Source organism: Aplysia californica, unplaced genomic scaffold, assembly GCF_000002075.1.
Source record: "Aplysia californica isolate F4 #8 unplaced genomic scaffold, AplCal3.0 scaffold00031, whole genome shotgun sequence".
Taxonomy (NCBI): domain Eukaryota; kingdom Metazoa; phylum Mollusca; class Gastropoda; order Aplysiida; family Aplysiidae; genus Aplysia; species Aplysia californica.
In genome coordinates, this window is record NW_004797301.1 from 572811 (window position 1) to 595310 (window position 22500).

At 37.9% G+C, this 22500-nt stretch overlaps 1 protein-coding gene across 2 annotated transcripts in view; it reads right to left on the reverse strand.

Moving 5' to 3' along the window:
- Window positions 1-3108: 3108 nt before the first annotated feature.
- Window positions 3109-22500, reverse strand: part of LOC101850776 (dynein heavy chain 10, axonemal) — a 98424-nt gene continuing 79032 nt past the window's right edge. For both annotated transcript variants that reach the window (XM_035973794.1, XM_005091495.2), the window contains 14 exons: window positions 21351-21624; window positions 19686-19789; window positions 18951-19103; window positions 17390-17728; window positions 16233-16433; window positions 15412-15576; window positions 14177-14317; window positions 13004-13175; window positions 11742-11873; window positions 10751-10962; window positions 8962-9129; window positions 8044-8224; window positions 6304-6449; window positions 3109-4804 (listed from right to left, as the gene is read on the reverse strand). In XM_035973794.1, the coding sequence (XP_035829687.1) occupies window positions 4658-4804; window positions 6304-6449; window positions 8044-8224; window positions 8962-9129; window positions 10751-10962; window positions 11742-11873; window positions 13004-13175; window positions 14177-14317; window positions 15412-15576; window positions 16233-16433; window positions 17390-17728; window positions 18951-19103; window positions 19686-19789; window positions 21351-21624 (2535 nt within the window). In that variant the 3' untranslated portion in view covers window positions 3109-4657. The remainder of the gene's footprint in view (window positions 4805-6303; window positions 6450-8043; window positions 8225-8961; window positions 9130-10750; window positions 10963-11741; window positions 11874-13003; window positions 13176-14176; window positions 14318-15411; window positions 15577-16232; window positions 16434-17389; window positions 17729-18950; window positions 19104-19685; window positions 19790-21350; window positions 21625-22500) is intronic.

Consider the following 22500-nt stretch of genomic DNA (forward strand, 5'->3'; position numbering starts at 1 on the left):
GGGGGTACGTTCATTTATGTACAGGTGATTGTCTTTGAAAAAGGGCCGTTAGAGCAGGCTCGACTGAGGTTGTTATTATTTTTGTTTGTTTGTTGGTTTGTTTGTTTGTTTGTTTGTTTGTTGCTGTTGTTGTTGTTGTATCTTCTTTAATCGCTAATGGGAAAAGTTGCCATCAACCGGCCAAAGAATATAAAAATAATTCTTAACCTAGGCTATTTTTTATTTCCCTCTTTCAGACCGAACAGAGATAGAAACAGTAATTCCAGCCTATTTTTCTATTTTAAAAAAATAATAAATCAACCAAGGATCCTGGAATTGTACGTAGTATGATCTCTTTGCTCTAAACTCTAAACAATGGGTGGTTGGCGGGTGCTCTGGTGTGGTTTGCTCCTTCTTTCCTATCAAACAACTGTCATCTTTATCTCTCCTTTTTTATGTTTGTTACTCTCTTGTAACACCTCTAATCTTCGGCATTTATATGACCTAATTGTGTTGCAAGTGCCGTAAAACGCTTACTAAAACTAAAACTACTTAATATAGATATACATGTATGTGTATCTTAACAGAAGTATACGTGCCATTTAACAGCATATTAACCCAAATCGTGCAGTGTGAGATAGGCGCAAACTGTCTCTTGAAGAAGCATCATGACTACTAAAGGTCAAACGATTAAATATAATCTCAGAGAGGTGGCAACTTTCCTTACGTAAGAAGGTGATATCTCTTGAACCGCAGTCTTGATGGTCAAAAGTCAATGGTGAAATATTTAATTTCAAGGACTCTTTTTATTTACATATCTCTTCATTACTGGGTGCTTTTTGTTTTGTTTGTCTGTTTGTTTGTTTGTTTGTTTGTTTGGTTTGGTTTGTTTGGGTTTTTTTCCGAATGTTTTTTTTTTTTCAACAAATAGTCAACGCCCCTTTACTATTCATTCACTGCTACAGGTATTAACGCCCCTACCCCCCTCCAAACCCAAACAAAAACGACCCCCAAAAAACTCATCACAGATCCTCCCATTTGGTTATCAAAGACGAATTCCCTCCTAATTTCACTTCTTCTTATAACATAACAATGGTGTGTTGCATCTACTTCTCAATTGAAGAACAACTAAAGTGATACTGTAGGCTACACATTCGAGTGGGTAGCTTTTTACTGACGTTTTTTTAAAAATCTTGTGCTGATTACCCAAACAAACAAAAGCTACATGAATAAAATAAAAAGGGTGTAAGTGTTTTACGGCGCTCGTAGCTGCATAAGGTCATATGAGCGCACTGGACACATACGCATTTTCAGTTTGGTAGGAGTTACATTTGAATTTTGCTCAGGTGGCTGAAGTCTACTCTGATCGATTTGGGACCACCGAGGGATCTTTAACATTTGCAACTTCCACATGGGACCAAAGACTCTCCACTACTAATTGAGAATCTTTGATGCGACCTCAGAGATTTTTTTCGCCTTTACCCGAGAAATTTAGGTAGGTGTTAGATCTTACCTGCCCTATGATCGGGGTCGTGGCTGAAAGTCAGAAGTAAGAAGGAGCCAATAATAAGGAATCAGTAGAACGGCTGCAGAAAGAGTTAGGAGCCCAGATAACGTAACATTTTAAAGAGAAGAAAGGGGGGGGGGGGGGGGCTCTCCTGGTCTACAGGTTAAGGTATTCGCCTCTCATTCAATAGGTCCCGGGTTCGAATGCAGAAAGCGACGGGAAATTTTTTTTTCTCTAAAATGTTCTCCTTTCACATCATTCCCTGATCTCTAACATATTCCGTCGTCTGCTCTCGTCCCCCTCACCTGCTTTGCTTCCTCTGGGCCCCGACTCTTTCTGCAGGCTTTCTACTGCTGCTCCTTGGCTCCTTCTTCTGTCTTTCAGTCACACCCCTGGTCTTATTGTAGGTAGATCTACACCAAGCCTTCTCGGATAAGGGAGAAAAATCGCGGAGGTCCCTGGTGTAAGTTGCATACGTTAATTAAAGACCCCTGGTGGTTCAAAATCGGCCGCCTTCCGGCCAAAATAAATTTCCCAGCAACCAAAAATTCTTCATGCGTCCCGCGCGCTCATATGACCTTGTGGAGTTGTAAGGGCGTAAAACACTTACCCCCCCCCCCCCCCCCCCCAAAAAAAACCCAACCATTTTTTAAAAATGCAAAAGGTCATAAAATGAGCGCCAAGGGGTGGATGTCAACAGAGAAGTCCAAACGGGGAATCGGGCTTACTCTGATCACCTCTCTCGCCGCAACAGCACAAAGTCTGCTTTGATTATCAAGGCACCCCGGAAATAGCAGTTCACAAGAGACTGACAAACATACAAAAGAAGTAGAGTAAAATGAAGTAAATGTTCTGTTACCACAGACTCTTAAGCTAAGGAAATAACTAATCTTTAGCGTCTGTTTACAGAGGTAAAATTGGAGAGAAAATGGCCGCTAAAAATTAGTTATTTCCTTAGCTTAAGAGTCCGTGGTAACAGAACATTTACATTTTTGAGCCTTTAATCAACGCTTTTCAGAAAAATCCACTCAAAAATGAGTTCTTCAATGGGCACGAAAGTTGTGGAGCCAAAAAACGAGAGCCTCATTCCACCACGCTGCCTCACATATGGTTTTCACTGTATATAATATAGGCTCTTTGCCATTGCATGAAAAATACAAGAGTACCCCTTTCGAGTGTGGTGGGGGGGGGGGGGGGGAGGGAGGTTAGCTCTTTATCAAGTATCTCTAACTATCTAGATAAACACAAGATACGACAGAATGCAATCCTTTGATTCTTTGCTTGTGCTATTATTGCTACCAGAAAATTCTAGAACAATCAGAATGGCATCTGTTACGCTCTTTTGCTGTTGCTCAAAACAGTCGCGAGTCCAGTTTTCATGGCAGAGGGAGTTCTTTATTGAGTATCTCCAACTGTCTGCGGGGATGTTGTATCCCATTTAGCCTGGGTGGGCCAAGACAGGCAGGTCAAAGCAACCCACCTTCCAAATGATCTAAATTGTGGCATAAGACACCAGTTGTTGTTGTTTTTTTAAATCAGAAGTAATTTTTAAAACACTTACTTAAAAGATAATGGTCACAGGGCATAATTCACACTTCAAATTAGTAAAGACAAACAAACGATATTCTTCACTCCTTTATTCACGGACGGCATTGTTTCGCTGTGCAGCAATAATCCAGAACATAATATTTTGATCACCTGTATAGGGATGATCAGTTTCATTTGAGTAAAAAAATTAACAGCTCTTCAATTTGGAGAACAAAAATTATTGTCCCGTTAGTATCTTTGTACTGGTGATTAAAATAAATATATATAAAACAAAGCATTATCGCAATATATGACCGTATGTCAAAGCTCTCTTATACATACTGTCCGTTCTCAGTCTTCCTTCTAAAATAAATAGAAATTCAATATCATGGTAAAAGAACTCAACAAAAGGTTGTAAAATCTTAGAAAAGTTTGAAGTAACAATAATGTTTCAGCCAACGCAAGGCAAATTATACAGGAAAACAAAACCCAGTCGACAAACTAGTAACATTTTTCTTTAACATAGAAGGAAAATACTACTCAATACTTGACAAACCTGATCAGAAGAAAACCATTCCATGTTATGAAAAGTACACTCATAGGAAAAGTTCCATTTGTGAAGGAACTAATTAAAAAAAGAAAAAGATAAAACTTAAATTCAAGACATTGGTTTAAAAAAACTATGCCTGTCATTTCTGTTATTAATTTTTTTTAAACATGAACTATGGTTTACAAACATAGAATGAAATATAAGAGAAAAAATAATATTATTGTGTTTTCTATCAGAAAGAAAACACTTTTTTTATCTAAAAGAACTGCAATTCCTCAACGGAATAAATAAACTTATGAATAAAACAGTTGCCTGAAGCCAAAATTTTGACCAATCAAGGATACACTAAGGAACATAAGAACAGCATACTTAAAATTATATCACAGCTTGTTGTCAGTTAAAAGATTTCACACTAGTGAAAAACATGGAAACACTTTAAGATCAGTACATATTATTCATACATCACTTTCTCTACATGGCTGCAATCTTCAACTTAACAGGTGCAATAGCAGATTCAGTTATTAGTTGTAAAAGAATTCATCATACACAGTGCAGCTTTATCTTTAACAACATTTAAGTTTAACAAATACAAAAACCAGTTGATTGTCCGCTTCTAACCAATACAGTTTTGAGTAACTATCACTGTTATTCTGTCAATGTTGATTCACAAAAATATGGGATTGCTTTGTGGAAACAAGCAGATATTTTCTTGTGAAAAAAATACTAAAAAGACTTTACCTCACGTCAAATTTCTAGTCAAATGGTAAAACACACCCTTCTGTACACAAAGGAAATAATATAAATTTATTGAATTTTTGTTTTCCACACAAAATTTTGGACAGAAATGTCACAAATATATATATCTACTAGTGAACAGATAATATTGTCCAATATATTTCCTGTTTTGTAAACAAAATCAATTGTCAGCCATTTTCAATACAACTTTAATATATCTATAAAACTTCAGCTAGATGGTTACAACCTTCATACAACCGGTTAAATTAGATTTGGTGATGCTAAGAAAAAGTATGTGTGTTGGTATCCAGTGATGCTCCATTTCAGCTCTTACAGATCTTGGTGGGGACCTTCAGCATCTAGTCTGTGTTGAGGATGAGGCAGACACCTTGGAGAACCCAGTGGGAGATGTGCTCATGGGTGGCCAAGTCAGCTTCAAACACGAGACCGACACCCATGGCGTTACGTCTCTGAGAGGTCATGTACACAGGTGTACGGAACGTGTTCTGTGGACAAACCAAAGCAATTGATACTGCAAAAGTTCTGGGTTTTTTAATATATTATAGTTTATGTTGATGGCTCAATGTCGTACTCAAACTCTGAGTAGATCATTTCCATGGCAAAACAACAGGTCCCAAAAATTAAACCAAATTATAATAATCTATCAACCTCCTTCAACACTGCAAGACACACAGGGCCCTGAGACAGGAAACGTGGCCAACCACACTGACACTACAAGAGAAGCTACACGGGCCGACAGATGAACTGAGCAGGACAGTCAAATTTATGAAAGATACCGGACTTCAAGTGAGATGCAATCGAGAACAAAATGAAAGAAATATCAAGTTTGCTCCCCCCCAACATACACACACAAACACACATACACACACACACACATACACACACACATACACAGACACAAACAAACACCCATACACACCACACACACAACAAACAACATCCCACTTCAATCACTTTCAAAACGCAGTGGAAGCTAACTAAGAACATTTTTTTGTTGCGCTGGCAAACTTTGATTTGAACATAGGAATGCTTTAACTCTTTCACTACCGCGTGTTTCAGGGCTCATGTTACCACCAGCGCCGGACAGTGCGCCATATTTCCCAGTTTCCTACCAACTGAAAATATTAGGTGTGTCCCGCGCGCTCATATGACCTATGCAGTTGCGAGCGCCGTAAAAAAATTCACAAAAACAAACAAAACATAGTTCCCGGCTCTCCACATTCTGCCTCAAAACCTCACCCCACCCACTTTTATAATAATCGAATCTGAAATCTCAGGCTGAAAAATGATCGTTTTTAGTAACATGTTGCGATAGGTCATTATTTCTCCTTTATTTCCGTATGTAAGACATGTGGTTAATATTGAAAATTGAACTAAAAAATCTTTAATTTGTCCGACGATAGGCAGAATCAGAAAGTAGGTCACTGACAGGGCCCGCTCCAGGTGAGGAAAACCTCCCCGGAAGTGAAAGAGTTAATCTTAACTATAAAGCATCCGTCAGAGGCCTCATCAGTAGTCTAGTGGTTAAGCTACCAAGACTCGTAATCATGCCTGAAACTGTGAGTTCAGGGGTTCAAGGCTCAGCTCAGTCTTACACTTTATATGAATTTTCCCATTTGGTTTGGTCTTATCTGAGATGTATGTTAAATTTGGAGGTTCTACCATTTAAATAATCTTACAATACAGTGTTGCAAGGGGCATAGTCAGTTTTGTAGTCATGCCATAAAACATTCTTTAAAATAATCATGGCGTAAAGGGGTGAGCTTTATTTTCACAGTTTCAAACACAAACTTTCCTAAACTGTGTTGTTGTTTTTTCTAGAGAAACAAACAACATGATTAACAAAGCAACAAAATCAACCAAAATTAATTAACAAAATTATTTAAAACAACTAGATCAATGAAAACAACAAGATCAATTGCAACAACCAAATTAACCAAAACAACAAAATTAACTAGATCTAGAACAACGAGATTAATCGTACCTGTAGCTTGAGCCGATGAGCCTCAATGGGGATGATCTTGAGAACAGGAAGTTCCTGGATCAGCTGTTTGGGTTTCTGTGCTATCAGCTGACTGTTCTCCTTTTCCCAGCCGGCTCCCTCCAAGTACAAACCATGGACAAAGCAACCTGGAGACACAGCAAAAATGTTAACCGGTACCGAATGTGCTTACTTCTACTTTTTTCTGTCCTCCTATGTTGAAGGGCATACGGGTAAATATGTAGTCTAACATGCATAATATAGCAAAAATCGACGGGACCCGGAAATCTTTTCGCTATGTACAAACTTCACTGTGTATATGTTTTAAATACAAGGAATAAGTAACAATAACAACTGTTTCAGATCATTTTGGCAATGGGTACTTCTGATCTGTACTACTTCTATGTTGTGAAGGTACTAAATGACAAATCTTAAAATATACATCATGTACAAACAGAATTACATTTTCTGGAGGGTGTTTTATATGAAAAACGACAGCATAAACAAGTGAATAATAAACTACCCATATTTTGCCTAAATTGGGCCCACAAAAACCTTTGGCTCTCTCTAGAAGAGACAAAGTTATCTTAACCATATTGCACATTGGACATACATGTACCTCCCCGCAAGGAGTTGATAAACCATTTCGTATCGGATGCGATAAGGACAATATGATTGGGCACATGATCCTGATGGAATGTCCCGTACTTTGGGGAGACCCAAAGAAATATTCTAAATGTTCTAATTTTAAAAGTTTGTTCTCTATCATTGATCCCAACACGATTCTCGGTTTTATAAAGATTGCTGGTCTTTGCTAAAAAAATTCAAGTAGTTGTTACTATGATAAAGCCAAGTTTCTGTTATTTCAAAAATAATTTATTCTTTTTATTTCTAAATACTTCAACAATTCAATTCGTAAAGTAAATCCAAGCCATGCTATGAGCAAATAAAAATAACCAATTTCTGTCATGCGCACTCAGATGACCTTATGTAGATTGCGAGCGCTGTAACACTTTTACCAAACAAAGGGTCTGTAGTATTCCTATGTTGTGAATGTATTGAAAGTGCAATCTTCAATGTGTGAATAGGATAGTATTTTCATGAGGAATTTTTTGGTATGAGCTCTTGGTTGATAAAAATAAAATGTGAGGCTAGAAGAAAGAAAGAGAACGACAGGGAGTGGGTGAAGGATGAGGACAAAGGACGATAAGGACATTGAGTGTGCATGCGTAGAATATTGTTGAGGAAGAATTATTTTCCAAGACAGAAAAAGAAGAGACTGAAGGAGAAAGGAGGAGATCGGAAGGGGAAGGAGAGAGGTATATATGTCTACATGAAGTAAGAGAGAGAGAGAGAGAGAGAGAGAGAGAGAGAGAGAGAGAGAGAGAGAGAGAGAGGGAGGGAGAGAGGGAGAGAGAGAGAGAGAGAGAGAGAGAGAGAGAGAGAGAGAGAGAGAGAGAGAGAGATGGTGGAGAAAGAGGGAAACGGAGAGAGAGAGAGAGAGAGAGAGAGAGAGAGAGAGAGAGAGAGAGAGAGAGAGAAGGAGAGAAAGAAATAGAGGTGGGAGGGGAAGGGGAAAGAAAGAAAGAAAAAAAGAGGCAGGCAGTCAGATAAACAGAAACAGATAGTAGGAAAGAGACAGACAGGGAACAGCAGAGAGCTAACAAAGCCATATGTCAGAGAACAAAGAAAACAATAGATGAGATACTAAGCTCTCGACAAAGTCCCCAATCTCAAACTCACCAGATGTTGTTCTCTCAGTCACATCATCAGCATGAGAATACTGAGTGACGGACGTGTACAGGGTGGATTTGTCTAGTGGCCAGCCATTCTTGCGGCAAGTCGCCTGTACAAGGGCAGTCAGATAAGACTCTGGGATGTGCAGGCCAGACAGCCACATCACTGGGGGCTCGGATTCCGTGACCTGAGAAGACCCCCAAAAAAAATGAGTGGTTGGTGAGTGCTCTGGTACGGATTGCTCCTTCTTTTCTATCAAATGTCTATTGTCATTACCTCTCCTCTCCTCCTTCTTTTCTTTGTATGTTACTTTGTGGAAACACCTCTAAAAGGACATAAAAACCCAAGCTCTTTTAGTTAAAAGAATATATATACGTTAAAGCAATGATTCTTATTAAGCGAAAGGAAATGATGAGAAAGAAAGAGAAAGAAAGACAGAGATAATACAGAGAAAATAAAAAGCAGACGAAGTACTGACGCTTGGCAACCATGGAACAAGAAAAGAAAAAACAAGAAAAGACAGGATGCATGTTCAAACTATTTTGTTGAAGTCACATCCTTTGATACACATTACAGATCATTCTATAAGCAGAGCATTTAGAAAATGAAAAAAAAAAGAAGAAAAATACTACTTTTATGTAGATACAACTTTGTTTTATCGCAGATTTAGAATCCTTTATTTATTAGTTTTCCAGTAAAATTCTCATCAAAGCTATAGTAGAACCGTTATAGAATCCTTTATGATGCTGTTAAGGGTGTACAATAAATAGAGAGACAGCATCTTGGCTCATGACGTTCAACATATCGTGTACAGGAGCTGCCACAAAGGGTGTTAAGCTGGAACAGCACCTTGATGATGGGTACACGAACTCAAAAACATTCAGAATAAATGCTAGTTTTACTATAGCATCAACAAAAATTTACCCAGGTGTTGTACTGCTTGAATCTGTTCTCAAAATGAATCATCCAGTTGCCAAGGGACTTGAGAGTGGCTGGGGCCAGTCGTCTCCAGATGGAAGGAATTTGCCCGTTGAACAGCGAACGAGCCACATCATCCAACTCACTGGACATACCAACCTCACCAGCCAGAGCCTATAGACAGAAATGTTAGTCAAATGGTCAAATGAGGAGAACTGCAATTCAAGTAAAAATTTTAAAAAATAACAGGTATGCTATATATCCAAGTCCAAACAAGGTTCACTGAGTGCAAATCACCTTGACATTACAACTGTTACATCACAATACTGCCGTGCCAAGGCAGAGCGTCGTATCTGCACTTTTTATGATTTTGAGTTACGTCGTGCTGCCATTGGTAATATGGACATGGCCTTTCAGTACGTCGATTTGCCATAATGAAATATCCTATTTGTAGAGCAGATACGTCTTCCTGCCTTTGACACACGATGCAGAATGGGTATAGGCGTCCATTTAAATGAAGATGAAAAACTTTTTTTTTCAGATATGTCGGTCTGCCTTGGCATGGCAGAATAGGCATGATAAGGGTGCTTTTGAACTGGGGAAGTCTCAACAAAATAAGAAAAGGAGATAATATGCAAATCAAAATTTATGTTAAGTTCAAGGAAAATTACTTGTCTTAACTAGATCTAAGTGTCATGACGCGGTGGAATCATGCGCTCATCAATTTTTTGGCAGGTTGAGTTAATGGTGTCATCTGAAAGCTTATTCATTTGCCTTGCTTTCAATGAAAGAAATAACCATCTATTATGAATAGAATTCGAGACATTTGAGACTGAAGGAGGTGGGGTCAGTTGCGAAATTATCAAGAAAAAGGACGCCAAATATTGGTAACTTCAATAGCTTGAGAGTCCTTGAAAACTGAAAAATTGCATATTTTGTGCCTTTATTCAACCCGTTTCAGTAAAATTCACAAGGAAATGTGTTTTTAAATGGACATAGAAAGCATTGAGCCAAAAAATAAGAAATAAAAAAAAATTGACAAACTGGCGGAGAAAAACCCTTTTCTTCAATTTCATTATTTTGATGAGCGCCTGATTCCACCACATGATGTCTCAAATATGCATTTTATAAATAATAAGTGACGAGAGAGTTGGAAAAATAAACGATCTATTGGTGAAGAGGAGAAAGAAATCTCAGAACAGTCCCCCATTGGAAACATTATGATACAGTTGAACCTCTACTCTAACGGCCACCTATTCAAGACAATCGTCGATACAAGCAACCGCTTCCCATTTCCCCGTTTGCATCTAAAAAGAATCGTAATGGGACTGTTCACTCCTCTAAGACAACCACTTTTCTTCAAAGCAATGGAAAATTCCATCTGGGTTACCAGTAATTATATCTTTGAACAACTGAGAAAAATTGGCAATCAGGAGAGATAATGCTGAAAGTACCTTGTGTCTCGTGTCTCATAAGAGTTCAGCGCTTAGTATTTGCCTCAGTTTCAATGCGTGTCACAACACACTGGAATCAGATGCTGGACAATTTTTGGGCATGTAGTTATTGGTGTCATTGGAAACTGCAAATTTACATTTTTTATGGCTTTGATCAATGTTTTACAAAAAAATCCACAGAGAAATCTGTTTTTCAATAAACATAAAAAATGTTGAGACCGAAAAAAGACCCCAATAGAAATTCGCAAATTGAGCAAAAAAAATTTCGTTTTCTTTGATTTTATTTTTTAAATAAGCGCCAAATTTCATCACAATGCCACACATATTTGACAACTACTCACCCTCTTCAATGTGGCTAGGGATCTTCTCATACGAGAAATGAGCAAATTGAATCGTTCCAGCTCTTGTAGCAACACCACAGTGGTTGGGCCAATATCTGTGCCCAGATTTTTACGGATCTTGTCCAGCTCAAATTCTGCAGGCAGCTTATTGAGCACATCAGTGGCAATCTGGTCGATGAAATCCTCACGGCTGATGCCAGAAGAAGAGTCGCCTGCACAAAACAAAGACAGAAAATTCTACAATGAAGAAGTTCATGAACAGTGGGGCACGGACAGCTCAGCCACATTGGGGATTGACGAAAGTGGTCCTTAATTTGGGTAAATTGATTAAGAAAAACAATCAGGAGATATTAGTCGCGGAAAAGCAAATTGTACAAGCTATCTGTGATTTTGAGTTTTTCATGTTCATAGTACCTGTGCCCAACTGTATATTTAAGGGGATAACATTGCACTTGAGTTATCAAGAAAGGCACAGATTTTTGTAAGAAGAAATTCAAAAGCTTAGCAGCTGTCTAATTAATACATAAAAAGCTAAGTTAGACCTTTAAACACAACTCTCACTTCATTCATGTTTTAACTATAATCATAAGGCAATGGAAGGGAATAAGCAAAATGAGACCCTATTTTAAGGCAGAAGAAAGATTTTAAAAAGAAAAGTCTGTCATCAGGGAAGGGAAAATTACCTGATTAAAATTGTTTACTTACAAAACGGTAGAATTTCCCTCTCTCTAAACCTTTCTTAGTGACGTGTGTGTGTGTGTGTGTGTATGTGTGTGTGAGTGTATGTGTGTGTGTGTGTGTGTGTGTCGGTGTGTGTATGTGTGTGTGTGTGTGTGTGTGTCGGTGTGTGTATGTCTGTGTCTGTGTGAGTGTGTGTGTGTGTGTGTGCACGCATGCAAGTGAGTGTGAGAGAGAGAAAGAGAAAATGAAAAAGAGAGAGACAGAGAGAAAAATAGAGAGAAGGGGAAATGAGACGGATCATATCCCTCACCAGTCTGTGGTTGCAGCTCCACCAGGTGTGACCACATGTCGCGGGCGGCCTGGGTGTAGTAACCAATCTCAGCATTGGGATGTAAGCCAAACACTTCAGGGGTGTTTGCTAGGGGAAGACTTTCAATATAATCTGCAACAGAATAGTTATGGACATATTATTATGGTCAATTTGTTCTTCAGTGAAACACTTACTTTTTTTCAGTTTTAGTTTTAAAATAGATCCTGTAACTGCTGAAGATTTGAGGTGGCCTTGTGGTAAGGCTACAGGACTCGTAATTGTGAGGTTGTAGGTTCGGATGTTCGAGCCGCAGGCCCGACGTTGTGTCTGTAAGAAAGGTACTTTACACAAATTTTCCTCACTTCACCCAGGTAGGAATGGGTACCTGGCCAAAGACAGTGGAAGGTCTTGTCAGTATATTAGTGGTTTAGCACACATATAAATGACAGCTTGTCCTTTATGCTTCCAAGGAAGTTGAGATAGTTTCAGTATGCTATCAGTTCTGCTATGCTAATAATGCAGATTGTTATACACATAGAGCTTGCTGTTGAGAGGGATTTTGCGCTATACAAATGCAATTTATTAGTATTTGAGAGTAATATACAAAGGTAGAAGGAGGAGAGATAAAAATAATAGATTCTTTATAGGAAAGTGGAACAATGACTAACTTTCAACGAGTACGTAAATATCTGTAAGCTTACAAGCAAGGCGGTATACCAAGCAGATACATAAAATTGAACACAGTAAATAAATTCTATAGGTAGATATGGATTTATTAAACAGTTTAATGATAGAATTCCCTCATATAGCTACTCATTAATTTGACAAGTCAGGCGATAACTATTTGCTTCACAAGGTTGCCTTCACAAAATTGGAAAATTGGCTAAAACGCTGGACACTGTCACAAGAAAAGAAGTCATGTTTGTCGCACACAAACATAACATTTAATGGTTAACTGACTCTGCGCAAGAGGTTCTTCTTCTTCTTCTTCTTCTTCTTCTTCTTCTCTTCTTCTTCTTCTTCTTCTTCTTCTTCTTCTTCTTCTTCTTCTTCTTCTTCACTTCATCCTCCTCTTCTTCTTCTTCTTCTTCTTCACTTCATCCTCCTTTTCTTCTTCTTCTTCTTCTTCTTCTTCTTCACTTCATCCTCCTCTTCTTCTTCTTCTTGTACTTCTTCTTGTTCTTCTTCTTCTTCAAATGTTCAGAGCAAAACCCACTAAGCATTGAAAAGATTTTTTTTTAAAATTTACAACTTCAACCTACCAACATAGACATCCCTGGGCCCATCCTCAGGAATAAAGTAATCAACAAACTCATCATGGTAGAAATGGAAGGGTTGGAACGTGTCGAAGATGAAGTCTCCCATGTACTCATCCATGTACGTTCGCAGGATACGCCGATCAAAGTCATCAATGGCTCTGCCACCGTACATCACCTGTCATAGAAGGCAAGGCTTAGTTCAGTCTTCTAATTCTTATTCTTCTCCTTCCCTTCCTCCTTCTTCATTTTCTTCTTCAAATTGGCATTTGTGGTGTAGCAGTTAGGTGCCTCACTATCACACACGGGAGACCCAAGTTCAATTTCTGAGTGGGGTAAATCTTTATCAAATATCTTGGGCTTTCTGCTGGGATGTTATATCCTCCCTCTCAATCTCAGTACAGGTTGGCCCTGACAGGCAGGGTAGGAAGCCTGTTTCCTAAATTATCTAAATTGTGTTGATGGGGGCGTAAAAACATTACATTAAAAAATTGTTTTTTCCTCTTTTCTTTCGGAATTCTCTGACTATATTTTAGGTGTCATTAACTGTAAGTTCTTTATCCCACAATGCAACTCATTTTAACAAACTATGCCAGTTTCCTTACGAAAGCATTAAACAATTCACATAAAATACAAGTAGGCACATTGTAGAGTCAAAAGTTTCTCTAAATTTGCTATTTTTACCAGAGGTTCCTTAGTTTGGAATGGATACTGATATGGAATTATGCCTACTTTATGGCTCACTTTTTGTTCACTTTCAACAGCCAAAAGACTATGTCGTATAAAATGTGTACATGGCGTATGTAAGTCATTAATTTCCGTTCAAGAAGGAATTGAGCTCAGTCCATTTAGGGGGACCTCCCCCCCCAAAAAGTTGTTCAAATATAGAAATGTCATGCCAGCAAGAATAGGCTATTGAACAGGAAACTCTGGTATGAGAGACAAGAGCTTACTGAAAATTAATAACCCTCTCATTAACTCCTGGAAGAGTTTACGTTCATTTTGTAGTTTTCATTAAAGAGAAATAGATTATTGTTACAATAATAGTCACAACATTTGCATGTGAAAAAAGGCAAGACAGCAGAACAAAATAGAGAGATAGAACAAAAACAAGAGCTTCTCAGAAAAGAAGAGGTGTTCTTTCTGCATGTTTATTGTCCTTGCTCTCCTAGAACTCACCTCTCCAATGAGGTACTTCAGACTGTTCCACGGGATCTTGGTCTCCCCTTGCTCCACAGCTTTGGTGAGATAAGTGTTGAGAATCTGCATGCACACTCGGAAGTCACTCTCGTTAAACTCATAGCTCACATTCCAGCCGACCTGGGTAAAATAAAAAATTTGTTGGTTGATTCATGTTTTGGTATCTCATTAACGTAACAATCTCAAAGACTTATCAGTGGAGAAGGACAACAAAAAACAAATCATAACGGTTGTACAACTTAACTGTAACTTCATTTGATGCAGACAAAGACATTAAAAAAGTCTATATCTAAACACATGGTGCATAGCCAAACTGGGGAGATAAACCTTTGCATATTCATTTTCAGGGTATTGTGTAACTTTTGTTTGAGAAGTCCATAGTGACACAATAATGATAACTCAGCACCAGGAGAAGCCAAAAGGAAATAGAGAACTAAAGGGAGAGAAGTAAGACCTACTACCACTGACATCTCGCATCATAAATCCATGAGGACTGGTTAATCATAGGCCTATAGATTACCCATTCCATGAGTAGGCATTTATTAAACAAACATTCTTTTGAAACAGAAAAGGTTAGCTGCATAAAAAGTATTTAAATAAGAACAATCTAAAAGCATTTTCTGTCACAAAATTATCATTTGAACCTGGTAGCCTTTTAACAAATGGAAAAAATCCACATTAAGTACTTATAACACAGAACGCATTACATTCCCTAATTTCCTATAGACGTTTCATCTTTTACAAAAGAAGCAGACACTTAAGCACTAATATATCTACCCTTTCATCATGTCAAACACTACCCTTGTTTACGGGGTACAGTATTCAAATTAAATGAAAACATATTCATGAACTTGCACAGAACTCATAAGAATGTGAGTCGGTGAATTAGAGTCCAAAAAGTTGAAAGATCACATGCAGGGAACAGAACTTAAGCGGATGCATTCTCATATCCTGATTTAAATAATTATCCATCATATGAATTTCCAACAAAGAAATGAACATATCTGCTTTACTTGCAGGTAATACAGTCAAAAAGTTAAAGCTAATATTCAACTCGAGTTACAGCAGCTTCTTTGTTGAACTGATAAAACCTGATCAAAACAGATGCTTTGCTTACCTTTTTATGCTGATCTGATAAAACCTGATTAAAACAGATATTTGGCTTACCTCTCTACGATCTGATAAAATCCGACTAAAACAAATATCAGGCTTACCTTTCCATACTTTCTTCTCTCTTGCACCACAGCATGGAAGAAAGCCAAGGTGAAGACAAGTGAGGAGAAGGCCGGGTGCTCACACTCGGACAGAGCTGTGGCCGAGATCTTGTGGTATGTGCTGCGCATGTTCAGCTTAAGGCCATTGGGAGGTTCAGTGACCACCTGGAGAATGGTGTAAGTTTGGAAAACGTTAATGGATACATAGTTTGGGAGACTGATCAAACTCTGAGACTGTGACAAATTCATACCCCGCCTACCTGAGGGATATTTTAGGATTTTTAAATGCTACCAAGTTCTTTCATATTTTAGAAAATTTCAGTAGTTCACTCCGTAGCGCCTGTGTAACTGAAAAATAGGTAGCAAAATACATCATGCTTTTTCAGAAAATCCAAAAATACTAATGTCCAAGGAAATATCAGCTGATGCAGCCATTCAGCAGTAAAGTATTGCAAATACATCTAAGATGCATTATAGATAAAAAGAATACACATTTTACATAATGGATATAAAATGGTTCAAAAGCATTAAGCCAGCAAGCTGTTCACATGTTCTAAGCCTAGAACACAAAATTGTTCAGTACAGAAGAAACTACTTTCATTCTTTTAACAACTGTACCCACATTATGTACCTTTTCTTTCTTTTTTTTTAAACATTTAGAATCTGAATTTTGACAAAACATCTTCTGAGCACATGTAACCAACACAACAGATGTAGAAACTTCAATTTCTTAAATTTTCTCAAAATTTGTGGGGGTTTTTGTATTTAAACAGCTGGGCGAGGATTAACATTTTATCAAAGACATGAAACACAACAGTGACCTTGAGTGATCTCTGCAGAATACTGATGGGGAAAGACGGTGTGGGCTCTGTGGTCAGCCACAGACGGAAGTCCGGGTGAGGCTTGGTCATCTTCTCAAGCTGCTTGTCCAGATCTCGGAGCCAGCGCACCAACAGATGGCAGTTCTGCAGCATGAGCCACTGGCCACGGGAAATAGCTGTCTCCAACAGTTGAAGAGCAACCTGGAAAAGGTAACATAAGAGAGATACTACTTTATTGTCCCAGAGGGAAATGTTGCTTGGCTGCACAGGAGAGTGAAAACACAAGCAGGTATACATAGAAAGTAGATTATATATTACTCTAATTAAAATTCAATATAAAAAGAAGAGTAAACCAGACAATAATACACATATCACACCAGATGCATCATTCGACCACATGCAGGAATTTTTCACAAGACCTTAAGACTTATATAGATAAAAGACAACAAGAAACTATCAAGCAGGTGGTTTTGAAACAGTGCATTAATTTGCTTCCTTGAGGAGACAAGTAGTTATCTTAGACAGATAATCCTCTTGGAAGTGTCATTTTAATACAGAACAATGCGGGGGGGGGGGGGGGGGGAAGGTTTCTTTGCCCAGCCCTTTTTCTTAGACAGGTGTGGTTTAGGACAAAAATGAAAAATAACCAAAAAATTTTTCGGATGGTTTTGTGGAATACTTTTTGGGGGGGTTTTTCTGTAGTAGAAAAAGGGGTTGGGAAGGAGGGGGGGGGGGGAGGGGGAGGGGGAAGAGACTAGAAGTTAACAGTAATACCAAAGTTGAATTTTCCTATATTCTCAACTGAAAGAATGAGTATTAAAACTTACCTGCTATTTTTTGCCACTACATTTTGCAAGGCATCATTGTGTCAGAGCAGTATGGACATTTTTACGAACTTCGTATTTATGTAAAAAAAATGAAAAAGGGCTTTTCAAAATCGACAATCCAGCCAGAAAAGAAACAAAAATTCTTCAAAAGAGAACGAGTTTTTTAAAAAGTTACTGTGAGATACTCTTTAAAAGAATTTTTGACCTAAACAAGGCTGTAACACTTTCAAGAAAGTGAGAGAATGAGCAACAAGAACGGAACCCAAAATCCTATCCCTTCTTTCAGCCCCCTCCCCTCCCCCCATCCCAACCAATGTCAATGTTACTAACCTTCTCTTGTCCTTGACCCATGGAGAGGAACTTGAGCTTGTTGCTACCAAATTCAATCCGATCAGCCAGCTTCATGAGGTCGCTTGCGGGGTCAGAGCCCGGGCTCAGAATGAATACAATCGGCGACGTCGGGGTGCTCTGCTCGTAAACAGTCTCAAAGCTGATGATCGGCGGGGTAACGTATTTCTCTCCCATAGTCTTGGTCACGTACTCAGTGACTGCTCTGAATATACGATCAATGCGGAAACAACGGAGGAGCATCAATCTTTGGAATTCAGACAGTGTCTGCTCATAGTTGAGAGGGAACGGCTGAGATTCTGGAGTGTCATGGTCAAACCACTGAAAAAGAAGATAATATAAGCTATCATTTTATTGATCTCCACAAAGAGAAATTTGCAGGGGCAAGGTAAATATATATATTCATACGCACACATTAACACACACACACACACACACACACACACACACACACACACACACACACACACGAAGTCATTGGATGGACAGACACAGGTATGTTATTTTCACATTGATGACAATGGCTGGATAGATAATACTGATTATGGTACAAATTAACATCTATATCAGGTGGTTCTCGCTTTAATTGAAAAAGATATTTATTAAAAATACAGTTAAATAAAATTGCAATTTTTTCTGAAGTATGATGCTATTGTTGCTATTTTTCAGTTGGGTTTTGGTCTCATTCTGAAATAAGCCAATAAAAGCATTATTACTTTATTTGTTGATGTTGTCAAGTTTATCTCGGTGAAGACATTATGTTTTTAATACAATGATACAGTATAGGCAGAAATAAAGTAAATGTGAGGCAGCGTGGTGGAATCAGGCTCTCGTCAAATTTTGGGCATGTAGAGTTATTGGTATCATCTTAAAGCTTGTTCACTTGTCTTTATTTGGATGAAAAAAATATCCATTTATCTTGAATACAAGTCGAGATATTTGCTCAAGAAGGAGGTGGGGATCACCTGTTTTCAGAGGTAAAATTAGTGAGAAAATGGCCGCCAAAGATTAGTTATTTCCTTAGTTTAAGAGGCCGTTGTAACTGAAAATTTACTTTTTTTTGTGCCTTTAATCAAAGCTTTTCAGAAAAATCCACTCAGAAATGAGTTCTTTAATGGGCATAAAAGATGTTGAGCCAAAAAAAAAAAATTTGATAAAAATTCACAAACCTGCGGAAAAATGCCAGTTTCTTCACTTTGATTATTTTGACGAGAGCCTGATTCCACCACGCTGCCTCACAAATAAGACTCACACAAAGAGGTAAGTTTAATGATGGCAAAGCACAGAGTTGGCAAATCTGTGTACATTAACTTCGATAAAATGTTACTCGTAAATATACAGTCGAACTTGTTTCTAATCACTACCTGTTCAAGACAGCCACTTTAACAAATGACTGCTTCTCCCTCCCCCCCCCCCCCTTTTTTTTTCTCCAAAATACCACTATGCAGTTTTCCAAGAGAACCATTAGTTCAAGCAGGTGACCCCTTTTCTCCCCTTTGACAGGTTCGACTCTATTCACTTCAAACTTCAGCTATCAGCATACCGTCTTCCAGGTTTTCTCGTTGCGCTCAATGTCATCAAGTAGATTTTGGAATGCTGAGAATTCAACCGCCAAACGGTTGCAGTCCTCCCATCCCTCGTCCGGTACCCAGGGGAATGGCTTCTTGCGCTTGCTTTTCTCTAGAGCAACTTTGCCCTAGAATGAAAATATTTTGTCAAATGAAACTGCAGAGATGACAATAATATTATACATATGTGCATGAATTAAATATCGTTTCATCTTTTAAAGACAGCTTGAGAGCAATACTGTTTACAGAAAAAGATTCAGAAAAATATCATCACAAGATTGAATTATTAATATAATGAAATAACAATTTATATATGTAAAAATACCACCATACTGAAAATGTTCTTTTTAAATACACCTGGAAGCTGTGTAATTCTTTAATTCAAATAGGCTAAAAATAGGAACAAACTAAAATTTAAGATTCATACTAATGATATTAGCAGAAAGAGAATCTACTTTGGCAGAAAAATCATCTTTTAAAATACACGTGAAAGCAGTGTGATTCTTAAATTCAAATATAAACAAATTATGAGAACAAATAAAAATTAATGACACTATAGGAAGGAGAGAACAAAGATTCAAAAGTAAAGACATACAGCTTACATTGATGAAGAAATTGACAAAAGGAAAGATAGCAAGCTCACTTTGATAAGAAAGAAATCAAGCTCACCTTGATAAAGAAATCAACAAAAGGAAAGAAATCAGGCTCACCTTGATGAAGAAATCAAGTTCCTCCTGCACGACAGCTTTCTTGTCCTGTTCCAGTTTGATGTTGATCTGGAAGGAGAAGAGCAGCTTGTGCTTCTCAAAGATACCTGTGGAGACAGAGTCAAAGAAACACCTCACAACAAACTGAATATTTTACAAGAAAATACACAATAAAGTAGAGATGCCAGTTGGGGCAAAGTCAAAGAAATATCTCAAAGCAAACTGGCTATCACTTAATAACAAAGATCACTACCACAACGCTCACTCCCTGGTGGCTAAACGTGCTTCACAACTGAAATAAATCTACAACAGCTTTCATTCATACCTGCCCACTCCATGTACACCAATCCTTTCAAATACAAAAATACAAGAAATTTCACAGGAAAATATTATCAATTATAAGATAAGGCATAGAAAATAAGAGTTGTAAAGCATCCCAGTGTCTTAAAGGATCAATAACAGTTTTCTGCCGGCTTTGATTTGTCATACTACCAGACAGACCGATAAATTTTGAAGATAAAGGTTTGCCGTCCTCCTGCTCCTTTCCTTCTCCCTACTGTTAACTTTAATTCTTCTTCTTTTTCTTTGTGATCCAGGTTCTCCGTTTATTTTCTTGTTCAGCAGTTCAAAATGAAAGCTAATTATTATAGCAATTTCCTGGCCTTTTTCTGTCATCCATCCTTTCATATTCTCTAAGTATGTAATTCTATATCTGCCTCTACCTATTTCACCTTCTATTCTTTAAGCCAACGCATGAATGAAATACACGAGCTTCGAAAGATGAAAAGATTTAGGTATCTGAATAAAAACAATGAAAATGGAATTAGCAAATCTGAAGAAAAAATAAGCACACATCCTCAAATAAAGAAAAAAATCTATATTCGTATTCATTTCAGGATGCTGAGATTATTTGAAAACGCCATCAAGTCTGCTGGAGTATAGATTGAAAAGCACATCGTCAGCCAGTTGTTAAAATGAAACTAAGCTCAAAATTTTGAATTTCTCTTATTGCAGTTTATTCATCAGTGGTATCCTTTCGATGTGCTCATGAATCACTTTGTCCAAATTCAATTTCTGAATTTTAAAAAAAGGCAAGTAAAAAAACATATAATAGTAGGTACAATAAGTTGAAAAAATGAAAGGTTTCTTATCTCTCCAGTAAAATTTCGTTTTCTGGGCTTAGTACAATTAAACAGCTTGCTGATTTAATAATAATAATAATAATAATAATAATAATAATAATAATAATAATAATAATAATTGCATTTATATAGCACATATCCACGCTCAAGAGCATATTCTATGCGCTTTACAACTATTATCACCCCAGAAGACCCTCTGAGAACACTCAGAAACATACTCGGTTTCCGCGGAAGCATACAGTGCAAGCTGCGGATTTCACGCGCTCAAACACAATCAAACTGACAAGATCATTCACTGTCTATAGCCGGGTACCCATTTCCACCTGGGTGAAGTGAGGAAAATTTGTGCAAAGTGTCTTTCCCGAGGACACAACGTCGGGCCCCTGACGGGATTCGAACCCACGACCTTACGGTTGCGAGTCCGAGAGCCTAACCACTAGGCCACCGACGCCACGATGACATAGAGCTCACTATTGAATGGGAATTTACTCTATATCAATTATGCATATATTATTATATCAATTACCTGTGCACCCATAGTTGTAGATATTGTGAGTGAGAGTATCCATGATGTTTCGGAGTCGTTTTTGCAGGATGGAGTCAGGCAAGCTTTTCTTCAGCGAGTGCTCGAAGACTTCCAGGTACGAGGCCAGAGAGTATTGGTACATGGTGTTCACCTGCGACATCTCGGCCAGGACGAAGAACAAGATGGCTCCCCGCTTAGCGGCTGGACGGTAGCCGTCTCTGAGTTTCTCAATATCAATGGCGGTTTTGGCACCGAGTTTCAGTTTCTCTGACACCTGACAGAGGATAAGAGAAGCGTAAAAATAATTATTAGTCATGATTGACCGTACTGTCATAAGGAACTACAGAATTCAGAATAGATCAGATAACTAACTATCTAATTCAAACCTATGAAAACTCAAGTTAACTCATTCGCTACACCGAGCCGTGGGGGGCGGCATGGCTAAAGTGCCGTCAGTACGCTTAGCCGCCCCCGGCGGCTCGAGAACCGACGTCCAATTTTAGCTTGGTTTCTATTCCAATCCACATATCCATGTTAAAATAAAGGTCATAATATAAAGTTGACTTCCGGGTCAAGCGTTTCCACCGAAAATCGGAAGTTTTGATTCCGTTTTGAAACACGATTTCAAAGTTTATGTGACATTGTTTTATCGCGAAGCCCAAATTATAGCCCAGACACCAGTCTTAGTACTTTTACACAACAAAATGTATCATTATTTTGCTCACTAAAGAAGTGTAGGACTCTTCTTTATAATATTGATACTACTGGACTCAAATTGCCAGTGCACTGAAATTGAGAAATCAATACTTTTGAGTGCTAGTTCTAGGCCTAAATCTAAATAGTCAAAATATTTTTTCTCCCCAAAATCACTACTTTTTGGTGAATTTACTCAAAAAGTACCCCCCAAGACATGTATAGGTTTATTCCAAATGCAATTCTGAATAATTCCATATAAGATACGAGTATTTTTTTCTGTTTGAGATCCTTTTTTCAAAATTATTATAAATTAATTTTTTTTTCAACATCGGAGGTTATGATCCAAATGTACAAATATTATGGAATATATGAAAATAACTGCTCATTTTTTCAATATTTTCCTGTTCTATATACAGTTATGGTTTTTTTATGTATAATTTGACTAGGTGCAAAC